The sequence below is a fragment of the Ictidomys tridecemlineatus genome, chromosome 6, assembly GCF_052094955.1.
Source record: "Ictidomys tridecemlineatus isolate mIctTri1 chromosome 6, mIctTri1.hap1, whole genome shotgun sequence".
In the NCBI taxonomy this organism is placed as follows: Eukaryota; Metazoa; Chordata; class Mammalia; order Rodentia; family Sciuridae; genus Ictidomys; species Ictidomys tridecemlineatus.
This window is the reverse complement of record NC_135482.1, coordinates 12,682,154-12,707,650: the sequence shown is the minus strand read 5'-3', so window position 1 is coordinate 12,707,650 and position 25,497 is coordinate 12,682,154. Positions and strand designations below refer to the sequence as shown.

General features: G+C 41.2%; 1 protein-coding gene and 1 long non-coding RNA gene across 2 annotated transcripts in view; both read right to left on the bottom strand.

The window, feature by feature from the left end:
• LOC120887834 (uncharacterized) overlaps window positions 1–17,661 on the bottom strand; it is a 60,451-nt gene extending 42,790 nt beyond the window's left edge. Inside the window, exons 1-2 of the long non-coding RNA XR_005731119.2 lie at window positions 17,507–17,661; window positions 3,198–3,308 (exon numbers count right to left, since the gene is read on the bottom strand). This is a non-coding gene — a long non-coding RNA (uncharacterized LOC120887834). The remainder of the gene's footprint in view (window positions 1–3,197; window positions 3,309–17,506) is intronic.
• Window positions 17,662–19,085: 1,424 nt separating this feature from the next.
• LOC120887779 (hibernation-associated plasma protein HP-25) lies at window positions 19,086–25,270 on the bottom strand. Its single transcript, XM_040278766.2, has 3 exons — window positions 25,012–25,270; window positions 23,518–23,664; window positions 19,086–20,744 (listed from the first exon to the last, which is right to left on the bottom strand). The coding sequence occupies exons 1-3, from the start codon at window positions 25,052–25,054 to the stop codon at window positions 20,287–20,289; spliced, it is 648 nt and encodes a 215-aa protein (XP_040134700.2). The 5' UTR covers window positions 25,055–25,270; the 3' UTR covers window positions 19,086–20,286.
• Between the last annotated feature and the right edge of the window lie 227 nt (window positions 25,271–25,497).

Genomic DNA, 25,497 nt, shown 5'->3' with positions numbered 1-25,497 from the left:
AATGTTGTGTTTTAAAACAGTCATTATGCATTGATATTTTACATTATTTGCATCACTTACCTAATTCAGAGTGGACTGGTATGGTGTCACCCCAAAGCTCCTGCGTCAATGCAGGAATGTTCAGAGGTGAAATGACTGGATGGGAAGGACCATAACCTAACCAGCCCATCCTAGTTTAAGTGGACTGAGTGGTAACCGAAGGCAGGTGGGGCCTGACTGGAGAAGGTGAGTCTCAGGGAAGTGCCCTGGAAGGGTTCACCTGCCTGGGGCCCCTTCCCCTTCCCTGTCTGATTCCAGGTCACCATGTCCTGAGCTGCTTCCCTCTGCCATGCCCTTCCCCCATGATGCTCCACCTCACCTGGGGTCCACAGTAATGGACTCATCCCACCATTGATTGAGACCTCTAAACTGAGCCAAAATGACTCACAATAGATGGGGCAGTGGAGGTGGTGGAGGTTCACGGGTGGAGGTTCACAGGGGGGAAGGAAGTGGGGGATGGGAATGGGAAAGACAGTAGAATGAATTGGACACAACTGTCCTATGTTCATGAATTCACAACCAGTGTCATTCCACATTATGTACAACCACAGGAAAGGGAAGTTATACTCCATGTACGTATCACATGTCAAAATAACTTCTACTGCCAGGTGCGGTGGCACACACCTATAATCCCAGTGGCTCAGGAGGCTGAGGCAGGAGGATCGGGAGTTCAAAGCCAGCCTCAGCAACTTAGTGAGTCCCTAAGCAGCTCAGTGAGACTCTGTCTCTAAATAAAATCTATTTTTTAAAAAAGGGCTGATGATGTAGCTCAGTGGTTAAGTGTCCTTCAGTTCGATCCCTACATACATTCTACTGTCATGCAAAACTTAAAAGAACAAATTTAAAAATTAAAAAAATTCCTTTCTACCTTCTAAGTTGTTCTTGTTGGGCATTTTGGTCACAGTGATAAAATAAAAACAACAACAACAAAAACCTGACACATTGGTTTTCTGAGAGCCCAAGGAAGGAGCTAGGTCACAGACTGAAAAAATTATGAATTTAAAATTTGTTCTAAAGCCAAAGAGCAGGGTTCCTTTGGGGACAGGCTACTCCCCTTCTCTGCAGCTGAATTTCCACATCTATGAAATGAAAGTAATAGAATTTAACTTATCCTGTTGCCTCACTGTGGGAATAGGATGTAATGTGTGGGATACATCATCTTGAACAAGATAACTCATAAAAAAATGAAAGTACATTTAAGACTAATTATTTGTTGTGTTCTTATATCCTGCCCCCCTTTGGCACCTGGCCTTGAGGAATGCACAGATCAGTTCTGTCCCCAGCATTTGGGTTAAGGCCAAATGCTGATGGGAATACTGTGGCCCAACCAGAAACGGCATCAGAGTCAGCAGCTCCTTTGCCTGAGGGGAAAGGATTTTGCCCTGATTTCTGTCTCTTGCAGCTTGTTCTTTGCAGTATCCCTTCCCTAGCTTTTGGGTCCCTGTGCTGCTTGTCCTTGGATCTGTGGATTCTGAGCACCCTCTAGGGACAACAGAGGGATGTGTCCCTCTTGAGAGGACAGACTTTTCATCAAGCAGTTGCTGGCCCCAGTGAAGTGCCCCAGAAGCAAATGGGATGTGGAGGGAGGGGACCGGCTGGGGGGAGAAATCCAGCTCCCCTGAACACGGCCATCCCTACCTCTGCTCCTGCTGCCTTTTTGTAAATCTAGTCCCCAGATGCAGACAGTGAGCAGCCCAGGGTTCAGAGAAAGGACTCCCTTCTATGCCTGAGCACAGGTGGTCGGCCGAGAGCTGCAGTGAGGGATCGTAACTGCATCACTGCTGAATGGTGAACAGGCCAATGGCTCGGGTCCAGGGTTCGATTGAGTCCTCTGGCCATCCAGGGATGTGTCCCACTCAATTATCCAAAGCAAGGAAGAACTTACTCAAGCACAGTGAATCACAGAAAAAAATATCATTTTTCTTTAAACATTTCATCTCCAGTTCTTTCTCCTACCTGACTCTTTGAAAATTCTACATCCTTCCTGCCTCTAAACAAACCTAAGGAAAGATAGTTCTTCTGTTACCATCATAAAGGAGAAGACCGTGAAGGACAAGGACAGATCATCATGAGAACAGTGATAAAACCCACTTCTACAGGATTGTTATGCCTGGATAATTAGCAAAAGTTATTGACTAAGAAAGTCAGAATTCTCACCTTTCTCCAGAAGAAAAAGATGAAATAATTTTCCTAAAGAAATGAGATACTAGGAGGTAGAATTCGTAGAGCATCTGAACTTAGGACCACCTGGTTTCTGTAGTCGGGACCATTAGCCTGAATTCAGAAAGCCCTATAATTTACTCTGACTTACTGAGCATTTAGAATTTTCTGGAGTCTATGATAAATGTGCCTTTCACAATTTTCATAAGAGTTGCCAAATAATTTTGAGACGTCTGTTTTATCATCTTCACCTTAAAGAAGAGAAAACAGATGCCCCCAAGAGTCACAATCGGGAAAGAGATGTGTCCAGGAGGTGAACTCAGATTTCTAATTTACAACACCTCACTTTAGTTACCCTCATGCATGGACCACGAAGGGTATCAGGCACACCAGGCGGTAAAGAGAAGTGGAGGGTAGTCTATGCTCTCAAGGGGCGTGAGACCCACACGGAGAAACCCATCATCTGGAGGGGAGCTCGGTTTGAACAATCTGGGTAGACAGTTTCTGTAGATAAATAACTACTGGAAAGAGCAAGAGATGATACCAAAGAAAACATAACTGTGAGCATGGGAGGTGGACTTGATATCTTCAAACTGGCCTTCTCAGTGCAGTTAGAAAATCTGAGATTTTTCTATATATGTTTACATGTTTTATAAATATGATTTTTACCTCATCCCCTCTCTTCTCCCCCCCACAATTGGTTTCAAGACATCAGAGAGATTACAAGGTAGTGAGACCTTAAGAAGTCAATATCGTAGGAACAATGGGCCCATGCACTAATAAAAAAAAAGAAAAAACATAAAAAAGAATGGCATTCCAGAGAGTTGAGATAAATATTGGGTAAAATTTTGTTTTCAGGCCCTTAAACATTTTCATTGACACATAACAGTGCCAAGTAGTTATGGGATACAATGTGAAATAAGCAAAGCCTGGAAAGGGAGATACTGCATGGTCTCACTCATGGGGGAATCTCTTAGGATCTGCAAGTACAATAGTACCTTCCAGAGTCTGGTGAGAACGGGGACAGGGCAGGCAGAGACAGTCAGGGTATTCGTTGATTCAAGTGTGACTGGCGGAGGGTTGAGTAGCTGAGTGGATCTTTCCAGCATCTAGGAATAGAGGGACAAACATTGGAATTTGGTGTCCACAAAGGTGCATATTCCTGGTAAATATGGCAGACTTTTAATTAGAACCTCTAAATGTTTATACTCCGGGGCTAAACCTCAACAAAAGAAGAAACCAACCCTCTCACTTTGAAAACGATTAGTAAATTATTAAGGTGATCTTCAAATTAAGTTTTTCGCCCAAGAAAAACCAAATCAATTCTGGAGGGAGAAAATAGTATCTAGAGCAGGATTTCTCAGACTTGGCACTAAAGGTGCTTATATTTTGGAGCAGATGATTCTTTGTCACAGGGATTGTCCTAAATCTGGTAGGTTGTTTGGTGCAATTGCTGGGCTCCATGCATAAGATGCCACTGGCCACCCTCAGGTGTGACAACCTAACTGTCCTCAGACACCACCAAATGGGTAAGGGAGAAAGTCACCTGTGAGTGAGAACTATTGGCTTAGATCCTCAGACTTATTATTTTAAGTTTTACAACATTTAACATTCAAGTAAAAATAGGCATGCATCAAAAATGATAAGAATTGATTTTAAACTGTGAGAAAAACATGATAAATTCACATATACAAGGAATTTAGGTATTGGAATTATTAGTCATATATGTTAAATCACTCTTTTTTGATTTTATTTGTGCTTTAGTTATAATGACAGTAGAATTCACTTTGCATAATATACAAGCATAGAAAAATCACTCAACAATGTCGTTAAGAAATTAAAAGACACAATGGAAAACGTCAGCAGAGAATTAAAAACAAATAAACCAAGTTATGAAACCAACTTAGGTATCCTTCAATGGATAAAGAAATATATACTCAATGTAATATTACTTGGCTACAAGAAGAATGAAATTATGGAATTTGCCAATAAATGGATGGAACTGGAGAATATCACGCTAAGTGAAATAAGCCAGTACCCCCAAACCAAAGGCCAAATGTTCTCTCTGATATGTGGATGGTAACCCACAACAACAAGGGCGAGCAGGGAGGGAAAGAATAGAAGTCCATTGGATTAGACAAAAGGAAATGAAATGAAGGGAGCGGGGAGGCAAATAGGAAGGACAGTAGAATCAATTGGGCATAACTTTCCTTGCCTTGTATCTGAACACATGACCAGAGCAACTCCACATCGTGTATGACTACAAGAATAGGATCCTAATTAGAATAAGTTATACTGCAGGTATGTATAATATGCTATAAAATAACAGTCTACTGTCACGTATAACTAAAAAGAACAAATATAAAAAATAAAATGTAAACTTGAGATTTTGAGAGGCAATAACTGAAATTAATATCTCAACAGAAGGGTATAATAGCAGAATAAGAGACTGTTGAGCCAAAGATATATCAGAGGAAAATATATACAATGAAGCACAGAGAGATAGAAAGAGGGACCCAGAAAAAGACCACAAGACATCTAGGATATAAACCTTAACACATAAATGTTTAGTCATGAAACACGATATAGAAATGTGAAATAGATGCCATTCCATTGTTCGAGATATGCATAGTTTGGTGAGTCAGTTAGGAGTTTGTAATACTGTTGGAAGGTTGGGAACCAATTAATAGGGAAGCTGTTACCAAATGTCAGTGAACACTTTATTAATGATCTGACCATGAACGCAGAGGGTATGCCTGAACCCTCATATCCCCTCGGCAAAGATCAGACCTGTTAGCTCCAAATGTTAAAATGCAATCTGTGACCCACCATCCACTGACTGTGGATTAGTTTTGTAGGGTTGCCATATTAAAGTACCACAAAGTAGGTGGTTTAAAGCTGTGCTTCCTCCAAAGTCTCTGGGGGGAAACTTTGCCTCTTACAGCTACTGGTACCTTCAGACATTCCTTGGCTTGTGGCCTCATAACTCCAATCTCTGCCTGTCTTCACATGCCATTTTCCTTCTATGTCTATATTTGGATTCAAATTTCCCTTTTCTTGAAAGGATACCAGCCATATAAAATCTTCAAGGGCCCTATTTCCAAATAATATCGCATTTTTGAGGTACTAAGAGGCTAGGGCTTTAATATATACTTGAGGGTGACATAACTCAATCGATAATAGACTACTAAAATATGCAAAGCAAGTGACAATCTCTAGGAATCTGAATTTAAAAATAAAACAAAAAATTCTCAAAATTAGCTGGTGCATGCTTCTTGGAAGACAGACTCCATAGAATATGTCTAGAAAAGTCACTGAATGAATTAACAAGCAAATCCAAAACATAATAATCCTGAGGGAGAATCAGAACCCAGAGTTGCTGCAATGAATTTCCAAAATGCCCACTTTTCAAAATAAAAATCGCAAAACTCAGAAAGGTATAGCTTGTTTACAGGGAACAGTCAATAGATGCTATCTCTGGGGGGCCTAGATGTTGGACTTCGTAGGCCCTGTGTCCAAACTATCTGACCAGAACAACTTAGAAAAGGAAAAGTTTATCTGGGATGCACAGTTTCAGAGGTCCCAGTCCATAGATAGTGGAATCCACTGCTCTGGGCCCAAGGGGAGTGTTATGGTTTGGATATGCAGTGTCCCCCAAAAGCTCATGTGTGAGATGACACAAGAAGGTTCAGAGGTAAAATGATTTGATTATGAGAGCCACAACTTAGTGGATTAATCCACTTGAATGGATTAACTGAGCGGTAACTGTAGGCAGATAGGGTATGGCTAGAGAAAATAGATCACTAGGGGCGTGACTTTAAGTTTTATATTTTGTCACTGATATTCTCTCATTCTCTCTCTCTCTCTCTCTCTCTCTCTCTCTCTCTCTCTCTCTCTCTCTCTCTCTCCCTCCCTCTCTCCCTCTCTCGTTCCTGGCTGTCATGAACTAAGCAGTTTTCCTCCACCAAGTCCTTCCACCATGATGTGCTACTTCTCCTTGTGTCCAGAGCTATGGGTTCAACCACCATGGACTGAACTTCTGGAACCATGAGCCAAAAGTTGTTCTTGTCAGGTCTTTTGGTCATGGCAACAAAATCTCACCAAAACAGTGGGGCAGAGAGAGCATCATGGCCAAAGGGCCCGAGGGGAAAGCTGCTCACCTCCTGGAAGCCAGGAAGCAGAAGAAAGGGAGAGGGCAGGGGTCACAGGAAAGATGAACCCTTCAGTGCCCCCAGCGACCCACCTCCAACACGCCCCACCTGCCTGTAGTTACCAGCCTGTGGATCCATTCCATCTAGGATGGAACACCTCACATCCAAAGGAAATACGTTCAAAGACCTAACGGGAGTCATGTTCAAATAATTCAGGGAAAGTACAAAAAATGATTCACCAAATAGAAAAATATAAATTAAAAGCTATTAGTTATTTAAAAAGAAACTCAATAAAGAAAAATAATGAAAAGGAAATTAAAAGAGCCTCAGAGATCTAGGAGACACTATCAAGCATATTATAGTGTGAGGGGGATCCTAGAAAGAGAGGAGAGAGAAAAACATACATTTGAAGAAATAATGGCCAAAAGAGTCCATATTTGCTGTAAAAACACTAATTTACAGATCCAAGAAACTCAATGAATTCTAAGTAGAATACATTCAAAGAGATCCACATCCAGATGCATCAGAGTCAAAATGTTCAATACCAAAGACAGACAAAATCTTGAAAGCAACAAAGGATTGACTACTCCTAATATTTAAAGGAACCTCAATAAGATTAAGGACCAGCCTCTCTTCAGAAACCACGAAGTCAGAGCTCAGGGCTTATGTATTCAAAGTATTGTAAGAATAAAAGCTGTAAACCAGGAATTTCATATTTAGCCAATAAAACTATCCTTCAAAATTAAGAAGAAAATACATTCTCAGGTAAACAATATCTGATGAATTCACTGGTCATCAAAAGGACATAGGAAATACTAAAGAAAAACTTTACGCAAAAAGGAAATGACACTAGATGGTAACTCGATTTGCATGAAGAAATCAGGAGCACTGATACAGGTAATTACACTCCCAGTGGACATCCCTAGTGCCAGAGTGTGCTCTTTAAACATCGTTTTCCTAAAAGAAATTAAGCCTTGGTAGATTAGTGACTGATTCCAGTTTTTGAGCAGGAAATCCATAGATTAATAAGGCTTGTGTGGAATATCTTGTCATATCTAATAGAGTCATGTCAAAAATTTTCAGAACATAAATGTAAGAAAATGACTTACAGTGGTCAAAGATGAGTTGAAGGGATGGGGTTGAGGCTCAGTGGTAGAGTGCTTGCCTAGCGTGTGTGAGGCACTGGGTTCAATTCTCAGCAATGTATGTAAATAAATAAAATAAAGGTACATTGACGACTAAAAAGTATTTTTTTAAAAAGATGAGTTGACAGGGGTTACAGCAAGATGACTACTTCAGTGAATTGGAAATATTCAGATGCATTTTTTAAAAAAATATTTATTCTTAAGCTTTAGGTGGACAATATCTTTATTTTACATTTATAGGGTACTGAGGATTGAACCCAATCACTCCTGCAGGCTAGGCGGGCACTCTACCACTGAGCCACAACCCCAGCTCCCAGATGCATTTTTTAAAGATTTTTTTTTAAAGATGGACACAATATCTTTATTATTGTGTTGAGGATCGAACCCAGTACTTCACAAGTGCAAGGCAAGCACTCTATCACTGAGCTATAACCCCAGCCCCTCATCAGATGCATTTAAACCCATAACTAATAATGTTAACCAAACCAACATAATCAATCACATTCTGAGGATGATAGGAAATGAATTAACAACTTGGGAAATTGTTGAGTAAAGGAAAGTAATTAGGAATTTATTCTAATTTTCTTATATGAACCTTATCATAACAGATCCAAATAGGAGATGAGAAGAGGTATGTATTTATAGAACTATTCCCAATAATAAATATAGAAGACATAATCGTGTTATACTCTTATTATTTTAAATTCTCCAACAAATTAATTGACATAAAATTGAGCTATCATTTTATATTATATGGGGAGAAAATGATATATTATGTGCCCCTAGTGAATAAACCCCCCAGCACCTATAATCTTGACAAAGGGATGGAAACGCCATGGGATAGTTTGTGGATCTAGCTGTTGGTGTCTAGGAAATACTTTTCTCAACAAAAACCAGACTGTGGGAAATGCTACAGATCAAGTAGCCTGAGTTCTTCAGCTGAGTTGGTATAAGTGAAAGAAAGGATGGACCGAATACCTGCTGAGTACAGGAGATGCAAAAGACTTAGCCAAATTAAATAGCAGCAAAATAAAACTACAGTATCCACGAATGCACACTTGGTGATTAGACTACAAATAACGTCAGACAGTGATTACTAAAAAGTCACCTTCATGGAGGAGGTGATGGGTGGCACTGAGAGGAACAAGGGGAGGGACTGTTGACGTAGCCAGAAATTTTCTAATTCTTGACTTGGTGAGAATCCAAACAGTGATTGCCCTTTAATAATAATTTGGTGGTGTATGTGTGTTTTTGTATCTGTGTTTTATTTTATAATAAGAAGGTTAAAAAAGTAATGCCTTATCTTAATAAATGTCACGGAAGTCCAATGATTTTTTTAGTGTGGTGAAAATAATTCAATTTTTTTTTTTTTTACCCTACAGTACGCTTTTGTCTCTTTGAAGATGTTTCCAAAGTCTGCTCAGCACATCTACAGCACAGAATTTGACAGGAGTATTATTGTTCAAGTTTCATGTTCCAATGTCCAAACTTGTCTTCAAAGAAGGTACTTTAGTTGGATTGGTTTTTTTCTGGGTATAAAATAATTGTTATGAGTCTATACCTCTAATTTCTAAATGTAAATAATCATGATGCAAAATAAAGAATTTTCCTCAGGTCAAGAAAACAAAAGCATCCCTTTATATCTTAAACAAAACACACTACATTATTCTGGATTCTTGAGTAATTTATGTTCCTATTGGCTTCAGTCTATAGATCTATTCTCAAACAACATATGGGAAAGCCTTTTTCCTGGCTGATATTTCTCCATCAGCAGGCATTTATTTATAAACATTTAAAATAAATCCAGATTATAGTGGAAAAATGCATGGGTTGAGGAGTTCTGCCTCCAAATAGCTGAATTATGCTTTTTAATTCACCCTTTGAGACTTATTTCCCATCTGAAAATAGTGACAGGAAAACTTTCTCATAGCATTTTTATGGGCCTTAAAAAAGAAGATGTATATTTAACAATTGCTAACCACAATGGGAAAATAATCTGTTGTAGTTACTTTTGAAAATTTCATTTGTAAGTATTAACACATTGAATAAAGAATACCGCATACAGATATTCAATTCATAGTAGCTTCCAAATGACAATGTGTCATCATAAGAAGAAGTCCCCAGTTCAGGACTATTTGATCTATGCTGAAATCACGGTCTGGGAAAACATTTTGTATGGTCTTGGGTTACATTTACAGAGCAGTGGAAGCTGCTTTTGGTTTTCTCTGTTGTATAAACTGCAGCCGTAACAGATTTCCTAATGGCCAACCCTAGAGGGCTGCCATCTTCCTTCTCCTACGGTTAGAACCAGCCAGAGTGAATGAATTAATTTGAGCAGATATTGAATATTAATCTCTTTTATGTTTCCATTTGACATAAAGGTAAATATTTGATTTTGTGCTATTTGATCCTTTCTTGCGGAGATGAACCAGTAATAAGCTCCAGGATGGGCTCTTTCAGCAGACAAACAATTACCTCAATTGAAGCTCTGGTGCAGGCTAGGGAATCCAGCCTACCCTAGGGCTGGTTGTTATCCAGGGGACACTAAGCCATAGGTACATTATGGCAACAAAAGATGCTAATTAGAGTCAGATGCAGAGTGTCACTCTCATGGATCTGATGTTAGTACTCATAACTTCCACTCAATTCCATGGGTTAGAACTCAGCTATATGGCCATAATTCAGAGGAGGAAGAGGGGCCCTAGCCTTAGCAGAACTTAGATCCTTGTGAGGAAAAAATACATTGGATTGAAATCACTGAACCAAGATCATGTATCATGGGAAAGGTAGCTCTTGGTTAGCACCTGGGGTGCCCACTAAGTCCCTCCCAAAGCATTTTGAGTCATTGCTCAAGGTGTGCCGCCTGTCTTTGCCAGGCAAGTGTAGAGATGCGGGAGCCTATTTGGGTGGGCTCCATGCCTCACTGCTCACAGGTGTCTGACACCAGGCCAAGAGCAGCTTTGCAGAAGGGCTTCTCTGCAAAATGTCTCCTGAGGCCACAATCATGGCCCAAGAGGGGCTGGGGATGTGGCTCAAGCGGTAGCACGCTCGCCTGGCATGCGTGTGGCCCGGGTTCGATCCTCAGCACCACATACAAAGATGTTGTGTCTGCCGAAAACTAAAATAAATAAATAAATAATCATGGCCCAAAGTATTTGGTCCCCTATCCTTAGATCAAGTGTTCCCTGGGTTTAGTGATTTCAAAGCTCACTAGTCCACATGGTTAAAAATATCAGCTTATTCACTTAATTATTCTCACAGAAGTCCAGTCTTACTGCCTAAAGTTTAGGCCCACTCAAGATGGGAGAAAGTGAATATTGTTCAGCAAAATGGTAGCTTAAAGTTCTGTTGTAGTATTTTTGAAGAAATTCCCAGGGCTCATAGTGGGTCTAGTCATGAACTCAGAGACCATGTGCCCATCATTCATCTAACATTTATGCGTTGTTCACAATACATCAGGCCTGTGCTACGTGATCTCCCTTTATCTTCATGGAATCCTCCCCCCTCTTTTTTTCTTATTTAGCTGTAGCTTCTGCATATAGCTGTGTTATGGGACTAATCCAAGTGTCCGTGGATGGATGCATGGATAAAGAAATTATGGTACATATACAAAATGGAGTTTTGCTCAGCCATGAAGAAGATTGAAATTATGGCATTTGCTGGCAAATGGATGAAACCAGAGAACATCATGCTAAGTGAAGTAATCCAGACTCATGAAAGATCAAATATCAACTGTTTCTCTCATAATCTATTTCTCACAGTTCCTGACAGAAATCTTGTAACTCCAAGAGTGATGCCGCAGAGTAAGTTTCCAGTTGATGGTCTTGCCTTGTTCCAGGCCATCTTGGGTTTTATTTTCCCTCCACATTCTGAGGACATCAAAGTTATATGATCCAAGGCTACTGGCATCACTGGTCACACTAAAACCTGGCGCTGAGAGATGACCTTTGAATTCAATAAATGGAGTTACTTAAAGACCCTTGTCTTGATGGCCTTGGAGGACACTAGTCTGGCGCTACATGTATCAGTATGAAACATTTTCAATTTCCATCTCTCCACTGGTTTGATTTCTACCTCATTCCTCTTAACAGCATTGTGTTCCAAATAATTATCTTCTGTCACTTGTACTTGAGATTTTATCAAGCTTGTCTGAGTAAAGCATGCCACCATGTCTCTATTTTAATATAGTAAGCTAGCTTATTTGAACCAACCATCCCTTAGGAACAACAAATAAAGTCAGAAAAACACACTGTTTACTGTATTTATATCCAATGAAATAGATAAACCCCCAAGTCTCAAGAGCTAAATACAATATAATTTCTTAACCCATGTGAATTCCAAATGCATGTTCCTGATTGGAAGGTGACTCTCTTCTGAGGATGACCCCACAGTTCCAGGCTCCTTAATCTTTCGACTCTGTTATCTTCAATATGTGGCTCCTAATATTGCAATATTTGTTTTAATTTTTTAGTGTCTGATTAACATGTATTAATTATACCAATTAATGGGGTTCAGAGTCAAGCCAGAAGAGTATACCAGAGACCTATTCAAAATACAGGGAGATTTTTTCCAGGGCAAGTCCTGGAATTAGTATTCATAACTTCCACTCAAGTCCATGGGTTGAACTCAGCTATATGGCCATATTATACGGTAGGGGAAGATGAAAAAGATGCTTTACATATGTGATTAGAAAGAAGATTATGAGTTAATAGGGACAATAATCGTTAATAAGGAGATTGCTTATGTCAAGATAGTATATTTTCACAGATTTGCCATAACAATGGGAAGAGATTGGATAATACAATGGGAAACTGAGGTCAAATTCTGTAGAAAATCTGCATAAAGATACCAAGCAAGAACTTGGATTATAGAAACTGTATTTTCTGCTGACAAAAAAAAAAAAATCATTGCCTCTCGGATCCACTTTATGATCCAGTCGGACTTGGTGACTCCATGTGCACTAGGAGAGGACAGGCACGGGACCGCTGCTGGATGGAGTGTTCTGCTGACGTCACTTAGATCCTATGGACTGATGATGATGCTCAATTTTTCCATCTTCTTGCTGTTTTATGTTGAGGAATTCTGTTGATAACCATAAGAGGGCTATTGAAGTCTCGATTATAATTATGATTTGGATTTTTTGAATTCATTTCTGTTACTTGTTGTTCATGTATTTTGAACCTTTGTCATCTGGTGCACACACATTTATGGCTGCTGTGCCTTCTTAGTGGAGTCTCTATTTTATCACGTCGTATGTCCTTGTCTGCCTCTGCATAATCTTCTTTGCTCTGAATTTCATTTCTGATGTTAGGGTGACCAGTTCACTCTCATTTGGTTAGTGTTTACATGATAAATCTTTTTCTAGTCACTTTTTTTCTTTCTTTCTTTTTTATACCAGGGATTGAACCCAGAGGTGTTTAACCACTGAGCCACATCCCAGCCCTTTTATATATTTTATTCAGAGGCAGGGTCTCAATAAATTGCTTAGGGCCTTGCTAAATTGCTGAAGCTGGGTTTGAACTCATGATCCTCCTACCTCAGTCTCCTGAGCTGCTGGGATTACAGGTGTGCACCACCGCACCCGGCCTAGTCACTTATATTTAACCTACCTCTAGTACTACGTTTAAATATAACGTTATTGATGTTTTTAATGCTTATAGACAGAAGGTAGCTAGGTTATTTTTAAATCAACTCTACATTTTAATTGTAGTATTTAGATTACTTGCATGTAATGTAATTATTGATTTATTAGGATTTAATTACTCATTTTATTGTTTGTTCTCTGTTTCCATTTTATGCCCTCCTGTGACTGACTCAGACATTTTCAATATTCCATCTTGCTTTATTTGTAGTATTTTTGACATTTTTTTGGATATTTTTAGTGGTTGCTCCAGTAATTACAGTATTATTTATCACAGTCTAATGGCACCAACATTTTGTAACTTCAAGTGAACTGTAGGAATATTACTACCGTTTGAGTTCCTTTATTCTCCTCAATTTATAATTTGGTTGTCTGAAATATTTTCTTTTCATGCAATGAGAACTATGTTACATAATATACAATGCTTTATTATAATTTTGCTTTCAACTATGTAACAATTTGAGAAAACTTAAGAGGATAGTCTATTATATTAAGTGTGTACCTATTCTGTTTCTCCTTCTTTTTAATGTTTCAAGCTTCCTTCTCAATCATTTTTATTCTTTTTGAACACCTTCCTCGATTTTTTTAAATGGAACTCAATTGGTGAGAAATACACTTATATTTCTTTCATTTGAGGATATCTTGACATCACCTTCATTCCTGAACATTTTTGTTGAGTAAAGAATTCTGCGTTGAGAGTTTTTACTTGTTCAACACTTATACAAACCCTATGCTGCTGGCCTAGACTTTGGCTTCTGAAGACCCGTCTTCCGTTGGTCAAGATGACACTCCCTACAGCACTGTTCCATTCCAGCTGCTTTCATAATTCTCCTCTTGTTTCCAATTTTCATAAATTTCATTATGAGAGGTCCCGGGGTAGATTTTCTTATGCTTGTATTTATGTCTGGGATTTGCTAAGTTTCCTGAATCAGGAGGTTTACATCTTCTGCCAAATTTGGGGAAATTTCAGGAATCATTTCTCTGAGTGTTTTCTCAGTTCCATGCCCTTTGACTTCACTGAAGGTGGGAACTGGACAAGAACCAGCTGGACTTGGGCTGAGTGAAGGGAGATGGGAGCACTCCTGGGCGTGAAATGAGCTGGGAACCCAGCAACCGGCTGATTCAAGGAAGTCTTTCCATCAGGCTATGTCTGTCCCTGTAACCCCAGGAACTATTGTATCAGATAAGTAATTTGGCCCAAGTGACAGAGAAGCTTGTAGGGCACCCTGAACCTATTATGAAGCTGTTACGGTTTAGATGTCCCCCAAAAGCTCACAAGTGAGACAATGCAAAAAGGTTCAGAGGAGAAATTATTGGGTTGTGAGAGTCTTAACCCAATCAGTGAATTCATCCCCCTGATGGGATTAACTGAGTGGCACTGAAGTGGTAGGGTGTGGCTGGAGGAGGTGGGAATTGGGGCATGGCTTTGGGGTATATATTTTTATCTGGTGAGGAGCCTCTCTCTGTCTACTTCCTGATCAACTCTTCCGCCATGATGTTCTGTCTCACCTTGAGCCCTGAGGAATAGAGCCAGCCTTCTATGGATGAGACCTCTGAAACCAGAAGCCCTCAATAAACTTTTTCTCCTTTTTAGTTGTGCTGGTCACATCATTTAGTCACAGCAGCATGAAGCTGAGTAAAATGGGAGCCTTCTCTTGTTGAGGGCTCAGCTCATAACCACTTATCCAGTCACACAATAAATGGTTCAAATAAGGAACGTGTTGCTTCCAAAATCTAGAGAGGCCTCCTGGATGTTGTACCTTCTTGTTGGTTATACGAGGGACACGTGTGTGAATATTTCATGAGGTCCCATACCAATGGACTCCTGGAAATCTCACTGACGTAGAAGGCCCAGGATTTCTGTTGTATTTATTTCCCACCCTTTGGTACACAAATATCTTATCAATAAATAGGGTTATAATGTCCTTGGCATAATGTCCTTGTTTGGGATGGAAGGTTATGTTCCTCTCCCCTACCTACAATTCCTATGTTAAAGCCCTAAGTCCCAGTGTGACTTTATTTGGAGATAAGGACTTTATAGAAGTAATTCAGATTAATATGGGGCTCTATCTCATAGAATTAATGTATTTATAAGAAAAAAACAAGCTATTACTCCCTGTCTTTGTATGAACACACTGAAGAAAAGTCATGTGAGGACAGAGAAGGCAGACATCTGGAAACAGGAAGAGAACCCTCATCAGAAACAAATTTACTTGCACCTTGATCATGGACTTTTAGCCTCCAGGACAGTGAGAAAACAAATTTCTGTGGCATTAACAAGTTAACAAGTCTGTGTTATTTTGTTATGGCAGCCAAAGTGAATAAGTACAGCCATCAGTATAATAGGCCAGGGCCACAGCTTATGGGAAAAGATGATTAAAATATCTGTGAACTGAACTATGATGTAGGGCCTGAGAGTTCACATACCCCCGAGATAGGAGAGGGAGTGAGCTGTCCTCACCAGCTGAAGGCTAACTGCTTCTAGTAGGCATGGATGAAGAACAAGTCATCGTCCAGATCAATACCAGAAGATAGGTTCATGCACTCAAGAATGAAGCCACATCTAATATAATAGCTGCAATGGGAGTCGCTACCTGGGTAACTTACAATAACCCATTGTCACTCTCTAAGATCCATCTTTCTTCTGCACAGGTCAAGTAGATATTTGAATGGGATGTGGTGGGAAGCAACCCTTCTGCATCTTTCAAGTCGTTGAAGGTGGCGCTATGCCCTAAAATTCTTCCCAGGAGTGTCGTATTGCCTTTGGTTTACTGTTTTCCTAGGTACAAGCAGTTGTAATGGCTTCCTTTTGACCTTTCCTACAATAGAGGCCTGTGATTCATAGGTCAGGGAACCCATATAGGGATCCTACAATTTTCTCATATGTTTATTCCAATTGTGCTTTCCAGAACTGAGGAAATAATTGCATGATTGGATTGGGACTCCACTGGACCCACTGTAAATAGGACCTGGGCTTAAACTTGATTATCTGGTCTCCATAATTTCTGACTTTGACTGGGGGGACCACAGTGATATTCTGGGCATCCTGGAATTAGTGCTGGTTTAGAGAGAGAGTTAAGTAATCCACTAACAGTCTGATTACTTCCCTTTTGGACAGCATAATCATATTGTTAAAAGGCCACAGGTTCCTTTGAAATGCTGGGAGAGATATTAACTGTATAAACTTTTGGCAGTGTTGCAAGGTTATTTCTCAGGGAGACTGCGATAGTTTGGATTTTCAATGTCCCCCAAAAGTCCATGTGTGAGAGGCTTAGTCCCAATTCAAGGTGATGAGGTAGGTGGTGAAACACTTAGGGGGTGTGCCCTAGTGGAATAGTTAGGCAATTTCAAGTGTGCCCTTGAAGAAGGAATTGGGACCCTGGCTTCTCCTCTGTCTCCCTCCTTGCTTCTCAGCTGCCGTGAGGTAAGTAGCTCTGCTCCACCATGTACTCCTACCATGATGCACTGCCTCAACATAGTCCCAAAACAACAGGTCAACTAACTAACTATGGACTAAAGCTTCCAAAACTGTGAGCCCCCCAAAACTTTCTCTTTTAAGTTGATTACCTCAGGTATTTTGTTACAGTAATGGAAAGCTAACACAGAAAATTGGCACCAAGAAGTGTGTTGTTGCTGTGATGATGCCTGAAGTGTGTGGAGGAGCCTTTGGAACTAGTTATGTGGGAGGAGTTTTGAAAAATCTGGAAGAGCAGACTAGAGAAACCCTAGAATGTTATAAATAGGACTTAATGGGAAATTCTGGTGAGAGATCAGAAGACCAGATGCTGATAGAAATGCAGACAGTAAAAATTCTGTTCATGAGGTTTCAGATGGTAATAAGGATGCCACTGGGAATCGGACACCATGCTGTCATTTTTATACTGTTTAAAAGAATTTGGCTGCATTACACCCATGCCCTGTTACTATGTGGGAGGACTGTCTGTCTGGCAGAGGAAATTTCAAGGCAGCAGAGCATTTAGCAGCAGCATGGGTATGACTGGATGATTTCAGCCAAATTTATCATGAAAATCAGGAGCAAAAAGAAACAGAGTGAAAAAATTTGGAAAATCTGCAGTTGGCTGAAAAAGGAGCACAATTAAAGGTGCTGCCAAGGAGGGTACAGTTGCTAAAGGGATTGGCACCATTAGAAGAAGCCAAGTACTTTACACCAGGACAGTAAGAAAGACGCCTCGAAGGCATCTCAGAAACCAGCAGGACCTCACCCATCCCAGCCTAGTGGTAGAGAGGTGTCAACTTGTTTCACAGAGTTTCTTTGGGGAAGAGAGCCCCAAAGAACTGTGCTGCCGCAGGGCCATCTGGAGTTGTTTCCCTGAGATTCTTGTCCCAGCTACAGGTGGAAAGGCACTCACAGTCTGCTACAGCCACGGTCTACGCAGGCTGCGGCTCAGCTCTCACGGGTGGGGCCTGGGGTCATGCTGAACATAAGAGTTGTGAGGTGAGGCTGGGGCCGTGGCTCAGTGGTAGAGCACTCATCTAGCACGTGTGAGGCGCTGGGTTCCATCCTCAGCACTGCATAAAAACAACAAATAAGTAAAATATGGGAAGAGTTACATCAAAACCATAGGGAGCTGTTCATTCCCTGGGCCCACATCCTGTCATCAGGTACCCACCCCCCACCCCTGCTGGATAGGGGACTACAGAATTTAATGTATGACCTGCTGGCTTTCAATCTTGCTTTGATCCAGTCCCTCGTTATTTTCTATTATTCCCACTTGAAGTGGGAATGTACCATTGTATCTGGAAGTATATAACCTGCTGTTTGAATATTAGATAAATGTGATTTTCACAGAGGCTGACAGCTAAGAGTCTGCTTTGAGACTCAGAGAAGACTTCAGATATGAACCTGGGAGCATTGCTGGAATGGTGAAGGTTTGGGGGTCTCTTGGAGAGAGACCCCCAAAATACATTTTTCATTAGGAGTTGGACATGAGCCTTGGAGAGCAGGGGAGAAAAGCCAATGTACTAAATGTTTGGTTGCCAGCTTGTGGTGCTATTGGGAGGTGTGAAGCTTCAGAATATGGGGCCTAGTGGAAAGGGTGAGGCCATGGGGCTATGCCTTAGAAGGGGATATGGAACTCTGGTCCCTCCCTGTCTCTTTGTTTCCTGGCCACCAAAAAGGAAGTGGCTTTGGTCCACCTTGTGTTCCCCACCATTATGTTCTGCCTCAGGCCCAGAGCCACCCAACTGTGGACTGAACCTCTGAAGCCATGCGCAAAAAAAAAAAAAAAAAAAAAAAAAAATCCTTTTGTTCCTTTTAAGGCAATTAGCTCCAGCATTTTTCCATAATAGTGGAAAACTAACCAAAATCATGTCTGAAGGTGGAAATCCAGGGCTGGAAAAGCTGTTCAAAGAGGTCATTAAAAAGCCAGGTTGTCTCTGTGCTCATGCTCAATCATCTTTCAGGCAGGGGACAAAAGATACTTTGGGTATATAATGAAATTTCAGCTAATTGATCTGAATGTTAAATAAACAGATGTTAATTTTATTCTTTATATTGTACTGATATTTATGTGCGGCTTTCATGTTTCATGGTTTAAAAATAAAGCTCTTTAGCATTGGGCTTTAGTTCTCATGATCAAGACATGATTGGTGCCACTCCTGTTGTTATTATCTGCAGACCAGGGAAGGACAAAGGACGAAGCTGAGAGTCAAAGAATCAGCCCAACTGAGTCCCCTGGATGAGACTTCCCAATAGCCTTTGTTGTCAGCAGGGTGCCACATGACTGCCCCTGTCCCCAGGAGAGAATGGGGCTGAAGTGGGGGGCTGGGTATTTTAATTGGGTTCAATGCTACCCCAAACTAAGTTGAAGTGGTCTCAGTAAAAAAGCAAGGAATAATGGTAAAATGGAAACCAGCTACGTCATTGGCAAGGTTTGAAGGCTGTGTTGGTTGGCTATGGCCATCAAAAAAAATATCATATCAACTGGGTGGTTGACACAACAGAAATTTATTATAATTTTGGAGGCTGGGAAGCCCAAGATTCAGGTGCTGATCAATTTGGTTCTTGGGGAAGTCTTTCCTTCTGGCTTGATGATGGCTTCCTTCTTGTGTCCACCCAAGTCTTCTTTTTATAAGACCACTTTGAATCTGGCATGTCTCCATAAGCTCACGCATTGGAAGCCTGGCCTTGAACACAGCAAGGTCCAGAGGTGGGGCCTTGACGGGGTTGTGCGAACTGATGTCATCAGCCAACACGGACAGCTGAATGGACTACGGGGAGGTGGGGTCTAGTTGAGGAAGCAGATCACTGGAGTGGTGGGGGTAGGGGTCCCCTTCCAGGGTTTATCTTCTTCCCAGTCCCTTTCTTTCTCTCTCTGTTTCCCAGCTGCCATGAGCTGACAGCTTTCTCTGCTCTATGTTCTTCCATGATGTGTCTGCCTCAGAGTCAGTAACCACCGACTAAATCCTCTGAAACCACCAGCCAAGATAAATCATCCCTCCTCCGAGTTGTTCTTGTTGGGTGTTTAGATCACGATAATGAAAAGCTGACTAACACAGGGCCTCGTTCTTATGACCTCATTTAACCTTAATCTTCCCGAGACCTTACATCCAGATACAGTTAGCCTTAGGGGCTGGGGCTTCTGCACAGGGATTTGGAGGGGGGGTGCACAATCCAGTCCTTGACAGTAAGCGATGGTACACACCCTCCTCTAACCATACTCGCAGTCCTCTTCCCATCCATCCATCAAAATATCCTCCCAGGGAAGGAACTGATGTTAAGCATTCACATTTTCGTTAGAGTTCAAAGGACTTTCCCAGGTCTGCAGGGAAACTCATTTCACCTGATAATCCTTAGTAAACCTGGGGAGAACAAGGAGCTGGGACAGAGCAAGGCTCTTGCTTCTGGAAGATTCTGTGGGAACTTCTTCCCCATAATCCATTCACTGGACTCCTACATCCTTTTCTCTGACTTCTTGAAAGACCCCACCCCCACCCCATCAGGGTCTGCTACAGTGGTGGGGATCATGCTATTTGCAAACTATATTTATCATTTCCACATTTCTTGGATGCGTGTTAAATTTTATTTTTTCAACTGAGAACTTTTGAGTTTTTATAGACTTTCCCTCATTCCATGATGAGCAGTGTGTGAAATAGGACTGACAAGAGGGATGGAGAAGCTCAAGCCAACTTAATTTCTATAAAGCAAATACCCAAAGAACATCATCTGAGTGATTCCTTTTTCAGATTCTGTTCCACTCAGCTTGGATTCCAGCCAGACTTTGTCCCCCTTCTCCAGGGCCACAATGACAGTCCCTGTTGCATATCTGTAGCCGTCATTGGCTTGGGCTTGTTTCTCTCTGATCTGGATACCATCCTTCATGAGACTTATCTTCACAGAACTCTGAAACAGTCCGATGTCAAAGCCAAAATTGTACACACCAGGGTTGGTGCAGCTGAACTGTCCCGTGGTCATGTTATAGTGGCCTTCCTGATTATACAGAGACTCTTTGAATACAATGGGCTGGAAGGGCTCTGGGGGACGCTCACTCAGCTTCACAGCAAAGGCAGATTTTGGTGGCGATGGACACTTCTCAACGTCTCCAGGAGGACCTTGTAATCCATGCAGTCCTGGTAAACCTGGAGGTCCTGTAGTCCAAGACGTGCAGATAGAGGGAAGAGGCAGTTTTGAACTTGTGCCCTTGATGATCAATATATTTCTCTGTCTCCCATCCACCAATTTTTGTTCCATCCTACTTATCCTTAAGATTGAACTTAAACCCTTAACTGGAAGTTTTCTCTCCTACCACAGATTTAGAAACATCCTGTCCTCCGCGCTCTAGAGCAGTGACACCCTGTGTTATGTTGATCATGCCTTTACCACACTAAATCGCCATCCCTCCTCAATGCCTGTGCCTGCACTAGGGCTGTACCTTATTAAAGTATCCAGCTTGTAGGTAACACTCAAGATATGTTTTCTGAAGGAATAAATGCTTGAATTATATCTAACATATCTTTCAGGCAGAAGCACATATTTTCTTTACTACAAACCTTGTAACTAAAAATCACTTTCTTTGGGAATTGAAGCAGAGAAGAAATTATATTGTTCCATGGTTAAAAGCCACAGGTCGATGGCACAGAAACTCAGGAATGCCATAGTCCTGGGTGACTCCCAAACCTCACTGATGAATATACAATTTCTTGTACATCTCTATCTGTGGATACTTGCATGGTTAGTGATGTACATGAGCCAGTCTGACACAAATTGCTGCCCCAAGGGTCAACTTGTCCCTCAAGTTGTTCAGTTTTCAGAGATAGTGCTCAGAGTCAAATGGAAATCTCCGAATCCCAAACAATTGGTCTTTCCATGCCCCATCCTGCCTCTGATGTTTTAGGAATCATTATGACTCTAATATAAAATATGTGCAGCCACAATGAGCATTACAATAACAATATTTGTAAGAGTTTGTCCATAAGAGTGTTATTCAAAGGGTTTTTTAAAGCTAATTTTTCCAAGTTATCTTGGTTTATCAAGTTAATTATGTGATTGCAATCAATAGTATTTTGTAAGAGTATATAGTTATGACTAGGTGCTGTGGTACATGCCTGTAATTCTAGTAACTCAGGAAGCTGAGGCAGGAGGATCACAAGTTCAAGGACAGCCTTGGCAACTTAGCAAGATCCTCAGCAATTTAGTGAGGCCTAAATAAAAAAATAAAAAGGACTGGGGATGTGGCTCAGTGGTGAAGTACCCCTTTCAGTCCTGGTTTAAAAAAAGAATGTAAAGTTATTTCCCTCAATACATGATTGAACTTAAAATTGATAAACAAAGCAAGTATATATGCATGTTTTCTATGATACACTTTGTAAATTTATTGGGCCCAACCTGATACCATTCCTTCTAAGTTAGCAATGTAGATTTTGCCTTTAAATGCTTACAGTGAGTTATTTTTCATGTCATGATTGCATGTAGGTGTTGTGGCTGCATGCACCCGTGTGTGTGTGTGTGTGTGTGTGTGTGCGCGCTCGCACATGTGTGCAATTGTAAGATTTTTTTCCTACCACGGGAATCAATTTGATCTCAATTTAAAATTTCATTTTGCCAATTCCAGCTTAAAAGTTAACTAGTGATACACACTGGTTCTCTAGCTCAGTGCTACAACGTGGGTTTGTGAATTCTCACTAAGCTCCAGCTTCACCATCACAGTTCTCTAGCTGGCAAGCACCTCTTGTTACAGAGTCGACTGTGTAGCTGATTGAAATATTCACAATGTCTGTATTTGCCTGATTTTTCCCTTACAAAGCAGAAATTTTAATCTACTATAAACAGTAATCTGCAAGTAGAGTCCCTCTCTTGGACTTTTTGAAGTGCAAGCAACCTCTTCCTGCCCGACTTGCTTTTCAGCAGAATGGGGATGTTTAGGGTGAATGCAGGCTCCTCGCCCTTCTTCCAAGTTTTTATATACCCAGCGAATTTAACGCATTTTGGTGGGTTACCAGGAATGAACTCAGGGCATTTAACCACTGAGCAATACCCCCAGCCTTTTTTATATTTTGTTTTGAGATAGGGTCTTGCTAAATTGCTGAGGCTGGCTTTGAACTTGTGATCCTCCTGCCTCATCCTCCCAAGCTGCTGGGATTACAGATGTGCACCACTGTATCCAGCTAACGCATGCTTTTGTTCTTGCTCCTTTGTTATGCTTAAGATATGAGGTGGCCTCCCCAGAGCTCATGTGTGAGACAATGCAAGGAAGTTTAGAGATTAAATGATGGGTTATGAGAGGCTTAACCCAATCAGTGCATTAATCCAGTGACATGGATTACTGGGCTGTAACAGTAGGCAGGTAGGTGGCTGGAGGTGGTAGTCACACTGCGGAGAGCTCTCTCTCTCTCTCTCTCTCTCTCTCTGCTTCCTGTTGTCATGTCCTATGCTGCTATCCTCTGCTGCATCCTTCATCATGATATTCTGCCTTCCTTCAGGTTCAGAGCTATGGAGTTGGACATCTATGGACTGAGACCTTTGAAACTATGAGCTGAAATAAAATTTTCTTCATCTAAATTGTTCTTGTGGGGGTCTTTGGTCATGGCAAAGAAAAAGCAAACAAAAATACCCTACCATGTCATGTGTGGAGACCAACCGGAGCTATAGTCGGGGTCTCTGACCCAGTGGTACATCAAATATCCTGGGAGGAACCTCTGAGGAACTTAGACTATTTGCATCTATTCCCGAACTTCTGATTCTGTAGCTACAGGCTGAGGTTTTGACATTCTGATGGACAATCAAGAGTTGAGGAACAGCCCAGAGTCATTGAAAAGAAACACCTGCTTTAATAATATTGATTGCCAGCCTCACTGGGGAACTCATATGGGTCAACAAACACTACAACCAAAGGGGAAGGAAGTCACAGGGAAATAAGCTCACCCATTGGACCAGGTGGTCCTCGAGGGCCTGGAAAGCCTGGGATGCCTGGAGGGCCTGGGGGACCTTGAGGTCCACAGGGTTCAGAGTTTCCTTTATTGTCGAAATCAGCCAGGGCAGCTGTGAGAGCCATGACCAAAATCCAGACGCCTAGAGCAGAGGATTACAGGAAAAAGTTCACACAGATTGGAGGAAAATGCCATTGTTCTTGAGAGACTGTGTTCCTAATACTGTCAGAGACACAAACTCTCCCAATCCCATGTGCTCCTTCCTATGACATCAACTCTGGGTATCATCCTAGACTGCTGCACCCTCTCCAGATGCCCTCTAGATGGCGCCTGATCTTTCCTATAGAAATCCAATGTTGATTGTTCCAATTCCTGCTTCTGTTAGTCAGGAAATCATTTCTAGCCGCCACATTGTAATAATTGGTGTTGGCCATTATGATAAGATATATAGGGTTTTCTTACTTAGGCTTTAGGGTTTCTGGAAACACTACAGAAGAGAATTATCTGTATACCTCCCCTATACCTTGACTTCACAGCTCCCTGATTCCAAAAAAAAAAAAAAAAGTTTTTATTTTGTCGAATCCTGTTTCAATGTCACTCATTCTAAGAAAACTTCCCCGACATCTTTGAAAGAATATGCATTTATTTACTTCTGTATTGTTTCTACTGATTAATTAAACAGTAGAGGGCATTTTCATTTGGGTGCTGACCTGCCAGAGCCTGCTAATTCTCTGTGGCAGAGGGAATTCTTGACTACAGTTCTCCACCTTTCCTTCCATCCACACCCATTCCATAGCCTCATCTTGATCAGAGTCCTTCTCTGTCCCTCAACTTGGAGGTTACTTATGTGACTTGCTTTGGTCCGAATCATGGTGTGGAAGGGATCATTGTGATGGTAAATAAATGTAATGAATAATGAACTGTAATATCTTATCACAGTCAGTAAAATAATGAGGGTAGTAAAAGAGAGAACAGGTGCAAGGTGGCGATAAGATGTGTGTGAGGGAGACGTGGCAATTATTTAATGGAGATATAAACATACAAACCATTCCACGCAGGATGAGGCACAGGAACACTCAGCTGGACAGAGATGAAAAATCTGGGCAGAATTGATGAAAATAGAGAAAGGTAAAGAGTTTTCCTCATAGCCTGAGGACTATGCTCCTGGTTTTGAGTATGAGCATCAAGTATGAACGTTGAACATATATTCCAAAAGCATGCATATAGGATGGTTTCATCGTGGGCCTGACATAATTCCTCCATATAAATTTGAGAGTTAATTAAATAATGAGTTTCATTTTTACCCATTTTCACCAGGGCTAAGGCAGAAAGAAAACCTGCACCTTTGACAGAGTTATGGGCATTTGATCTCCCAGATTTAATTCAGCGAAAAAATATTTTTGCATGGAAAGCAAGAGATTGGGCAATGCAAAGCAGTAATGAATTGTAATATCTCGTTATCATAATTAGGAGTGGTGAGCGCACTTACCGGCAGCTCTCCTGGAGAGAGCTCCTCCTCTTTGCTGAGGCATTCAGACAGCGTGGGAAGAAGCCTACTGAAAGTGGGCTGCTCACCTCTTTAGTCCCTTTATCTCACTTGGTTTGATTTTGAAGCTTGATTTACTGAAGGATGATTTGATGAAATGAATTCTCTGAATACTTGGTCTTGGTCTTTCCTAGGTGTCCTAGTTGAATTTTAACTAGAGGAAAGTTGCAGCAGTTGGCATTCACAAGCGACCACCCTTTACGTGGGTGGTCAAGGCTCTGCCTCCTAATACATGAACCTTGACCCTTTCGTGGTCACTGTTTCAGCTCATCCAGTGGACCTTGCTCCCATCGTTCTGGGTCAACAAAGCATCTGAGCAAAACCAGGAATAGTAGGGAGCTGATCCAATTTGATAATAAAAACTACGAAGGTAAAAGCTTCAGCTAATATTTAGATTCACTGGTGAAAACCTGAGTATGCTCTTTTCCT